This window comes from Bidens hawaiensis, unplaced genomic scaffold, assembly GCF_021521415.1.
Source record: "Bidens hawaiensis isolate Kalapana, Puna unplaced genomic scaffold, B.hawaiensis_p1.1 tig00076708_1, whole genome shotgun sequence".
NCBI classification, from domain to species: domain Eukaryota; kingdom Viridiplantae; phylum Streptophyta; class Magnoliopsida; order Asterales; family Asteraceae; genus Bidens; species Bidens hawaiensis.
The window spans coordinates 16,375-27,308 of record NW_027503228.1 but is presented as its reverse complement, the minus strand read 5'-3'; the positions used below and the strand labels follow the sequence as shown (position 1 = coordinate 27,308).

At 34.5% G+C, this 10,934-nt stretch overlaps 1 protein-coding gene and 3 non-coding genes across 4 annotated transcripts; 1 reads left to right on the top strand and 3 right to left on the bottom strand.

The window, feature by feature from the left end:
* The first annotated feature begins 70 nt into the window (after nt 1-70).
* Nucleotides 71-1,992, top strand: LOC143606714 (uncharacterized). Its single transcript, XM_077082392.1, has 7 exons — nt 71-173; nt 276-343; nt 903-975; nt 1,084-1,163; nt 1,249-1,353; nt 1,442-1,541; nt 1,629-1,992. Exons 1-7 carry the CDS (start codon nt 90-92, stop codon nt 1,803-1,805), a joined length of 687 nt encoding a protein of 228 aa, XP_076938507.1. The 5' UTR covers nt 71-89; the 3' UTR covers nt 1,806-1,992.
* A 176-nt stretch (nt 1,993-2,168) lies between these two features.
* TRNAG-GCC (transfer RNA glycine (anticodon GCC)) lies at nt 2,169-2,239 on the bottom strand. Its single transcript has one exon. It is a non-coding gene; the product is annotated as a tRNA-Gly (tRNA).
* A 4,299-nt stretch (nt 2,240-6,538) lies between these two features.
* Nucleotides 6,539-6,612, bottom strand: TRNAV-CAC (transfer RNA valine (anticodon CAC)). The gene has a single exon. It is a non-coding gene; the product is annotated as a tRNA-Val (tRNA).
* A 2,828-nt stretch (nt 6,613-9,440) lies between these two features.
* On the bottom strand, nt 9,441-9,514 carry TRNAV-CAC (transfer RNA valine (anticodon CAC)). The gene has a single exon. It is a non-coding gene; the product is annotated as a tRNA-Val (tRNA).
* Nucleotides 9,515-10,934: the final 1,420 nt, after the last annotated feature.

The window sequence follows — 10,934 nt, the reverse complement described above, 5'->3', positions numbered from 1 at the left end:
TTTCACTTCAATTATTATATTTTATGTAAACGAGTCGCTTAAATTAAATTAAGTTAAATTGCTCATGTTATGTTTTCTAGGGTTTGACAATGGGAATGAGTAAAACTGAAATCAATTTTAGGCGATTGCTAGCAGCTGCTCCAAAACAACAACATCGATCCAAACTTATTCATGTATGTCATTCATCCAATTCTTGATTTCATTTTCATTTGCTAATTTTATTAATTGTTATTAGGTTAATCATATGCTTATATAATAAAGTGCTAATTTTGCAGTATGTTGGTACTCTAAGAGAGCAGTTGGAGCAACTTGCTGCCGAGAAAACACCCGAAGGATTGCCGAGGTTTGATTTCTTTTCATTTTACCATCAATTGGAGGTGTGCAAAGTCGGTTCGGTTACAAAAGATTTGCTTAACCATAACTAAATTGGTTTGTTAAATAACCATAGGTTATGGGTCGATTCCTGTTAAGTTAGGTTAATTGTCAGATGTATTTTCTTATCATTTTTTTTCTTTGTTTCGGTTGAAAATGGTTTGGTTATGGTGTTCCGAGCTCATTTATGAAGTTTTGAAGTTGAATACGTCGGTTCCAAGCTTGGTTATGGTTTTCCAAGCTCGGTTAGTTCGAATCTAGAAATGGAGGTATAAATTTTGAAAAAAACAAGCATACAGGGGCGGTTTCGGTTGGTTAACGAAAACACATTTATCGTAGCATAAATGGTCGGTAAACCGGATTCAGTGATTCACTTAACCTTTACTGATTGGTTTTATCGGCTATGGTTAATTTCGGCTAATTTTATCGGTTATGGTTTGGTTTTTGCTCACCCAATGGCAATTGAGGCTTCAATCTTTATAAAGCACTCAACGTGATAAGTTTTCTTAATTTTCTTTTGGTTATTGTAGGATTTCAAAAGCTACATTAAGTGAATTCTCTGAGAAAATTGAAGCAATTGCCGCCATTTTGGCTTCTTTAGAAGTGAGTATATTTCTATATTATTAACTACTCATTTACATTTTTGTCATACTTTGTAACCAGACTTCAAATATCATGTAATTAGATATTAATTTTCCTTTTATTTATTAGTTGGAAAGCCTAGAATCTCCAGAAGCACCAAATACTGAAGAACAAAGTGTATCCCCTTCTGCAGGGTTGAGAAGGCGAAATTATGTGAGTAATATTCTTTATCATGTTATTTTCCGTTAATAATGAATTTGCGTTTTATGTTATTGGTTCATCATGATTTAACAGACCCTCGTCAAGTTTTGAAGACAAAAGCCAAAATACAGTTAACGCAACTGATTCAGACGCTATACAATTGGATGCTGCTGCACAGTCCCATATTGCAAAGCACAGGTTCTCTCTGTCTATGCATGCATTCAAATGCCTAAATTGGCATATAGTTTAGAACACGGTGTTTTATGTTGTTGTTTGACTCGAACAGGAAGCTTCAAGAAGATTTGACTGATGAAATGGTTGGATTGGCACGACAGCTTAAAGAGAGTACTCTCATGATGAATCAATCCGTTAAAAACACTGAAAAGGTAAGTTTTAATAAGTCACGTTTCATTCAGAAATGGTTTATGAACTTTGTTAAACAAAGTGGTTAATTTGTTATGATTGGAGTGCAGATACTGGACTCAACCGAAGAAGCAGTTGAGCGTAGTTTAGCAAGCACGGGGCGAGCCAATACACAGGCAATGGCTGTATATTCTGAGAGTTCCAAGACTTCATGCTTCACATGGCTTGTGATGCTTCTGATGACATGTATGTTTGTCATGGTGGTTCTTCTTATCAAAGTCACGTAAAAGTAATTTTGTCTGTATGAACTATGATATATTTGTTTTAGACTTTGGTAACTTGAAAATATTGTATCTTGTTGCATGATTTCTTAAACTTGAGTGAATGTAGAATGACTAGTTGAGGACAGTATAGAGGTAGTCTTGATTTTAAAAGGCGCAAGGCTATATAAGGTCTCTGGAGCCGAGCACGTGCGCCACGTATGTGCGACACGGTAGTATCATCTATATGTACCAACTTTTGGGTCTGCAAAATTTTCTCATGGAAACTTATGGAGTTATTAAGTTAAAATTTGGGATTTTGTATGTAGCAAATTTAGATTAGTAAATTGACAATAATAACTGACAATAATGAATGTTGGCAAAAAAAAATGCACCAGCCGGGAATCGAACCCGGGTCTGTACCGTGGCAGGGTACTATTCTACCACTAGACCACTGGTGCGTTGATGTTTTGTTTCGTGACAGTTATACAAGGCTCTTCGTTGCTTAAGGTGATCCAAATGCATGTTTAAATGACCATGTGATGCATAAGTGTTAACATCTTTAAAACTATTTTTACGGTTTAAAACTTATTGTCACGTACCTACTCATAAGAGCATTTACATCCCATTTCATATATTTTTCCTTATAATTTAGCTAAAAAACACCATTCCATAAATTTATCTATCATTTTTCAAAATTCTTCTACATTCTATTCCCTATTCATATCCATAAATTAATTCTTTATTAATTTTTTCTCTTTTGACTTATTATATAGTAAATGATGATTGGGAGATATGTGATATATTATATGGTATGGATAAAAAATGAGTCCCTATATTTAGGGATTTACTCTAGTTGCCATATAACCCATCCATATAAAGGGAATGGATTGGAGATGTGATTTTGATGGTTTTCTTAAACTTTACCCTAAATTATACGGGTTTAACAACTTTAGGGAATGGGTTGAGAATACTCTAAGATAATATTATATCATTTCCATATATGAAAAGAATGTAATGCACTACCACTCACCATAACATACATTTGTAAAATGTTTTTCTATTATACATTTTGAAATGTGTACATATAAAGCTGTCAGATAGAAAAGAGAGGTTTCAAGTGAAGTTCCAAAATACAAAGTCAATTTAAAGCGTCAAAAATTTCCTTCACGCTATGTATGTAATTTACCCATGACCAATAAACACAGTTTATAATTATGTTACCTAAATAAGCTAAGTGATTACATGACTTTACTAGCAAGACAATAAATAAATAACACTCTAAAAATATAAACTATAGGGGCAAAATGGAGCCATTTTCGTGTCATGTATTGACCATCTCCTTCAAAGAAAATATGTCAATAGCACTATAGATTATTGTATATTTGTATGTGATCCAATCGTGTATTTACCATGCACTTGTCTCATAACATAACCTTTTCAAAAATGTGCTATCAAATTTCATTCTTTCTTTTTCTTTTTTACTTATTTTTTTAACGACTTAACAAAACATCATTCATTAATTTAACTTTTATAAGACCTCTAACAAGTTGCTAGAGATGGAAACTAGCTTCATTATCACCAATAAAAAATGAGGTGGTGTTTGTTTTCTAAAAAAAACTATGTGGAATCTCTTCTATCTAAGTCGTAGAGATGAGTTGCTGCAGAGTGTTTGTTTTCTCGCAAACGAAACTTTGGATAGCAAATTCGATTTTACTAAAAGCAAAACTTTGGGTTTTAGGAGCCGAAAAATTACCATTCACGACCTGATGAACCCTGGTCAAAACCATCGTCTCCTTCACAGACTCTCCATGCTAGCCACCACCTCTCGCTCCTCCACTCGCGTCACCCCTCCACATCCCCTATTCCTCCACCGATCGAAATCCAACATTCCAGGCATAAACCTATTACCATGTTTCACTACCTCTTGTCCCCGTCGCGCTCCGCCACCGCCTACTGTCTCTTTCGAACTTCAACGTTGACTGTAAGTAAAATTAACAGCCCTCGATTTTTTTTTTTTGCTAATTTTCTCATGATGAGATTGAAATTAGTCATTAGGTTTTCGTACTTCGCGTAACTCTTACATCCATTTAGCACATATTTAGATTTACTAAAATAAGAGCACCTCTTTCTTCGATAACATGCGTAAAGTTTCTGACCCATGAATCTTTCGGTTTATTCATATAAAATTGAGAGAATTTTAATATGCGTTCTTGTGGTTTCCGGGCGGGCCACGTGTGAGCCCATAACCCTAAAATGATACAAATGAGTTCCCATGATTTCTTGGCGCGTCAGTTTGAGTCCCTCCGTCATCTTTCCATAAAAAAAGTGAAAAACACATGCCATTTTATAAATTTCTGACGAGTCACTGTGGTCTATAAGATTACACACATCTATAAGTATGACTAATTCTATATATTAATTGCATTGACAAAAGAATAAAAATTTTTATTATAATCTGAAGTATAATCATCTTCTAACTATGATGCAAATCACCCCGGGAAAAGTAAATACGGTGCTGTCATGCCTGTAACTTTATACGCAAAAACTCATCAAAACTACGTAGTTTTGATTAAAAATAATTTGAATTTAATTTTGTTTTTCCTAATCCCTATCGTCAATAATATGTTTCTCAACAACCCAATCTCCCACCAACCATACCCCAAGGCTTCAATCTAATGCAATCAAAGCTATATTTTGACTTGTGTCTTCCTTTACTCTGCTGTAACGTTGGAACCTTATTGTAGACTGAATATCCTTTTGCATCAATATCATCCATTAGATTTGTTTCAAAAGGTCTTTCTCTTATTAAATTCCTACATTTGTTTAAGTGTGTATGTGTTGTATCCAACAAAGTTAGAATATTAATATTGAATTGATGTACAACTAACTATTAATATTAATAAAACACAAAGTGAAATTGATTATCAGTTGCGACTCTGCAAAAAAAGTTTACACGCAATCGTAGAATCAATTGGAAAGTATTTGATTAAATCATTAGGGAAGGATACAAATCAATTTTAAAATTGATTGACTGCTAACCATCAATTGCTATACAAGAACCAAAAGTTTGAAAAACTTTATCAGATTGAAGCCTTGGGAGACGATGGGTGGAGTTCAGGCTGTTAAGAGGGAAGGATTAGGGTAAAAAATGTAGTTTTGGACTATTTTTAATCAAACCTACGTAGTTTTGATGAGTTTTGCGTATAAGATTACACGCATGACAGCACCGTATTCACTTTCTCCGTCATAAAAACATGTGTTAATATTATAGAAAACCAATAGATTTTCTTATTTTTATAAGAAGTCATTCAAACACAATTTTGATACATTAAAGTCTATCCTTGTGTACGTCAAAAGATAACGAAAATGTCACAACCTAAATAGCCATATTAAAATTCATATACTTGTCTAAAATGCATGCATTTTTATAAAAAATATTTAAAAGAGTTAATGGCCATTTTCATCCCTGTGGTTTGCTACTTTCGCCACTTCAGTCCAAAATTTTTAATTTTGTCAATTTAGTCCTCATAGTTTTAAATTTTAGCCAATTACGTCCCATCCGTCTAACGGCATCCAGCTATGCCGTTAGTTTAAGGGTATTTTTGTCTTTCTCCTTTTAATTTTGAGTTAATGGTCATTTTAGTCCCTGTGGTTTAATATCTTTGCCAATTCAGTCCAAAGTTTGAAAATTTGTCAATTTAATGTTCAGTTTAATTCAGTTTTTTTTATTTTTTATGTTTTTTGTTTATAACCCTAAAGAGCATAATTCAAGCCCAAAACCATCGAGCAACCTCAAATACTGGTATGCATTTACTCTGTTGACAACAGTAATCATACCCCCCCTTATATTTAGTTTCTAGACATTTCCTAAAATCTTCTCCATGGTGGAATTCAATGGTAAAGTGGTCAAGGTAATTCCCTGAAATCGAATTATACACAAAAAACTAAAAATTGTTTTGTTGATTAATGTATAATAGTTGATTACGACCCAGATTTTCGTTATGATATGTTAATCTCTAAACCCTAAATATTATGCATTCATCAAAGAAACGATTTTTAGTTTTTTCCGTACAATTCGGTTTTACGGAATTGCTTTGACCACTTTACCATTGAATTCCACCATGGGGGAGAGTTTAGGAACCGTCTAGAAACTAAATACGAGAGGAGGGGGTATGATTACTGCTGTCGACAGAGTAAATGCAGACTTGTTTTGGGCTTGGATAATGCTCTCTAGGGTTATAGAAAAAAACTGACTTAAATTGACAAAATTTCAAACTTTGGACTGAATTGGCAAAAGTATCAAACCACAGGGACGAAAATGACCAATAACTCAAAATAAAAAGGAGAAAGACAAAAATACTCTTAAACTAACGGCATAGCTGGATGCCGTTAGACGGATAGGATGTAAATGGCTAATATTTAAAACTATGAGGACTAAATTGACAAAAATACAAATTTTGGACCGAAGTGGCGAAAGTAGCAAACCATATGGACGAAAATGGCCATTAACTCTATCTAAAATAATGACCCGTTATCTCTTAAATTCTGTAAGTATACATACGAATGTTTTACACATAATTTAAGTTACTATATGCAATAATGCAAATGTAATTTATTCTTATTCTACAACTTTTGTAGTAACAATTTTGGGTAACATGTCATTTCAAAAAGATCTGGTGAGTGCGGTTAACATAAAAGCATGTGGCCTCCTTAAAATCCCAATAAACAAAAAATAATGGCGAAATTTAAAAACTTAATGTCTGAGCCCGGGTTCAAACCGGGGACCTCTAATGTGTGAGACTAGCGTGATAACCGACTACACCGTCCAGACTTATTTGCCTAATTTCCACCAAAATTATGTTATAAAGCATACCAACTTGACTTGTTGATTAAATACACTTTTGATTTGGTTCTTTTTTTCTTAATCTGCCTACAAATAAAGTGTCACGCAAACTTTTAACATCTCAGCATCAATGGGGTTCATTTTAGAAAAAAATATAAATCATGTTTCTACAAAGTTTTGCTCTAACCGACTACACCACCTAGACTTGCTTGTTTAATTCACCTTGATTATAGTCTCGCAATATAAAGGATCCATTAGGATAGATGAAATCGAAATAGGTTATGAGATAGGATAAAAGTAGTACTAGTAACAACACACTTGGTGATGGCTTTAATCAAGGCCGTCTTAACTTTTTTAAGTTCCAAAGCGCATAATAAAATTGAAATCCTTTTCATAAGAAAATGTGTTTTTGTCGTGTAACTAGGGGTGTGTTTTTAAGTGTACCCGACCGAAGCCATCCGAACCCGAATTAGAGAATATCCGAACCCGAGCCTTAAATGGGTCGGTTATCGGGTCATTTTTTCTCCACAAAAAATCCGAAAAACTCGAAACAAGAAACCTGAAAACAACCCAAACATTATTGTCTTTTGTTTATAGATGTGTTTTAGTTTGGAGTCTTTGGTATTTGAAATATAATGCTTTATAATTAGTTTTGGGACTTTTGAACATTAGCATACTATGTTTGAATTTTTATTATTCTAATATAATAGAATGATGATATTTTGTGAGTAAAAATATTTTTTTCATTTTGCATTTAAACCCGAAAGCCAAACAACCCGCACCCGACCAACTCGAAACTATTTGGGTTGGTTATCGGGTCACTTTTTATGGCAAAAACCCGAACAACCGACCCGGAACATTAACCTGAAGAACACCCTTATGTGTAACTATAAACCTCAAACCCTATCGTTAAACAATCTCATAACCAAAATCACATATTACCTGCACATAATTTGTTACTTTTTTGGAATTTGGGGCACATCAATTAGAATGGCAACGGAAGAAAACATTTCATGAATATTTGAGCAACAAAAGGCAGCATCATAATGTTTGGTAAACTAAATACCAACACTGTGATGAATGTTTAAACAGGAGAAAACGGGTAAATGTTTTAATATTTTTGGACTTTACAAATATTAATTTAATAGTATTTGAAACAAGTAGGCAACCTTTGGTAGGGTTTTAAGTTTTAAAACAATATCAGACCGACACTGAACACCGATCTCGACACCGAACACCGATCTCGTCGCCGGTAACTTCAAGTCTTTCAATTTTGATAATAACCAATGAATACAAAATTACAAACAGAGTTTGCAACTTTGTATACAATTGGCTCTATCTATACACACACCCTACCCACTATTCATACACACCTATACAAGATATATAGGATCTAATATTGTGTGGTGAAATTATTTTTTAGTTAAACCAGACAATCAAGAGATACGAGCAACTTTGTTTTAATCTTTTTGCAATAATCCATTTTTATATAAGATGGGTAAGTGAAGAAAGAATAACTTTATTTTTTATTGTAATCGACGTTGATACTCATTATGATTTTCACAATAACCAAATTGTGAAAAATAGTTTGTTTTTTTAGTTTTGTGTTCTATGTTGTTGAAAATATGAGATTTTATTTAAATCTATTTTTGCTATACTTGTTTTATACTACTCGTATAGGGTCACGCGACTCGTATGAAAGTTTGGTGAATAACTATTCTAACATGTTTGTTACTGAGTACGAAAAAGTCATACAACTTGTATGGAGGGTTTCGGATAGTGGGCTAGGGTGTTGGTATAATAGGACACTAGGACACATTTAATTTTATGAATTTTATTTCAATATTTGTTGATTATATGTTAGAGGTTTATTTCATGTTAAAGTTTTGCCTCTTTTCAAATATACTTTCCTCCTATTTGTGTGTTAACTTTGTATGCGGACTTGTTTCTGTTTATCTTTATTTGTTTCCAACTGATGTTCCGTTTGTGTAGATTAAACAATGGGATTGATGAGAAAAACTAAAAAAACTTTTAATAAAGCTAATGTCATCAGCAGCAACTAGTTTCCTTTATGTTAAGAGGAAGAATTCAAGACTGAAACACAACAAGCTTGAGATCAAAAAGTATGATCCACGTGTCAGACCGACTCAGACGCCATGTTCTTTTCACTGAAGTCAAGGCGACTCAGACGCCATGTTCTTTTCATGATGGTAATTTAACCATCTTATTATCAAGATTTTGCTATCAGTATCCAGATTTTATAATATCATTGTTCAGTTTTCATGACAATATATTAAAATTTTATATTCCCAAAACAAGCAAGCAGCAAATCACTATCGCATTGGTTGCAAATTCAAAAGCCAAATCACAACTTCACAAACAATCAATCTTGCAGCAAAATATAATATCAAATACATAGAATTTTAAAGAACGATTTTCATGAAGAACGGCTATGATGTCGCTGAGCTCATGAAGAATGGTGTTCTGTTGTCGCCTTGTCAATGCAAATGCGCAGCTCCAGCGTCGGCGTCGGCGTCATACAATGACACCGTGAAACATGCCGGAGTTAGTATTGGAATTTCTGAGGTTTGGAAATGGATAGCGTCGTGGTGGTGAATCATTAGGTTTCATGCATGAGTACTCGAAATAAGTTTGTTAAACCCGGAAAACCCGACTCAAGAAACCCGAAAATACAACCCAATAACACCCCTAACCGATCATAAACTAATGTGAAAATATTATTAAAAACACTAACATATTTTCTTATGTTAACATATGAAATCCCAACCAAAATAACTCAAGAAAAAAGAACAGAATGTCTGAGCCCGAGTTTGAACCGGGGACCTCTAGTGGGTGAGGCTAGCGTGATAACCGACTACACCACCCAGACTTGCTTGTCTAAATGGCGTTAAAATTGTTGTTTTACTGATACTTTCCATCTCAAACTCTTTTTATAAATCTTGAACTCGGCTTGTGTTTTTAAGCTCGTGCTCGACCCGTTTATTATGCATCAGCTAATTACTTATATACGTTATTTTCAGAGAAACCTTAAACAAGCCTAACTAATTTAAGCACTAGCTCGTATACTGCCTACCTTAAACGAGCCAAAGCTTGGAAATAGACAAGGCTTGATAACTAAACACGTTTTTTCTTAGGCTCGAGCAGCTTGAGTCGTTTGCACTACACTTGGTTGAAAATTAATACATAGAAGTTTAATACATATATTTTGAGCCGAAACTGATGCTTGGACGGTCTGTAACAAATTTTAAGATAAAGTCCGCCATAATAAAAAAAAAGTTGGATAGTTCCCTATCTGTCTTATATGTGTTTAAGGAATTTATCCATTGAAACTCTTTGTTTTATGAATCTTGAACTCGGCTCGTAGATTATTCGTGTTGGTTTCATTTTTTGTGTATCAACTAGTTACTTAAATCTTGATTTTGTTTTTTGTTTTTAAATTATTACATCATCAAATAAATATTGGCGTACACATCATCATAATCAAATATGCCACGTCGGACATGATATAACATACTCTCCCCCGTCGCCAATCCATTCAAACAAATCACTGAAACAAACTGTAACCGTAACAGAATCATCTAGAGTGAGAGAAAGTAGAACTTAGAGAAAGAAAGAAGTGATATCGTAGGCGATGCTCACCGGAGTGAGCCGCCGTGCCGCCGGAAGAGGATTCCAACTGCTGTTAACAGGCTGCCGGAAGAAAGTGAGAACGATGAAGATCGAGCAATTAGAGTCCGAGGCGTCCTCCGCCGCTGCAAGTGGCGGCGACGGCGAACTCAAGTCGCTGAGGATGAACTGCGTCATCAGAGGATGTAATTTCTTCTGGATCGGATATGAGGTCGCCGAGCTCGTGAAGAGCGGCGTCCCGCTGTCGCCTTGCCAATGCAAGTGCGCAGCGGCGCCGGCGCCGGCGACGGCCGCATACAAAGACACGATTAAGCAGGCTGGGGCTGGCTATGGACTTCGGAGTTTGGGAAGTGGTTGGGATCGATGGGAGGTGGTTAGCATCGATGTATTGAAGGCTTGAAGCGTTAGGTAATTTTCTCTTATTTTTTGTTAATTAATCATTTCCTTGCAACCATTTTTTGAATTTTGTTATGTATTCATATTATTTGGTTTTTCATTTTTATTGTAGGACTCATGATTTAGAGGATATTATTTGTATCACATGTTAGGATTTCAATTTTAGAGAATTACACTTTCAGAAAGTTTTAGCTATCCATCAAACTTGTTTATAATAAAAACTTTGCTTAAATACATGATAACTTTGTTTACAGTTGGATCAGTTT

Bases quoted from the DNA above. Each gene is read 5' to 3' on its own strand.
- LOC143606714 (XM_077082392.1), top strand. From the start codon at position 90: ATGGGAATGAGTAAAACTGAAATCAATTTTAGGCGATTGCTAGCAGCT. The intron at 1,354-1,441 runs GTTCTCTCTGTC...TGACTCGAACAG, and splicing joins TCCCATATTGCAAAGCACAG to GAAGCTTCAAGAAGATTTGA. The intron at 1,542-1,628 runs GTAAGTTTTAAT...ATTGGAGTGCAG, and splicing joins CCGTTAAAAACACTGAAAAG to ATACTGGACTCAACCGAAGA.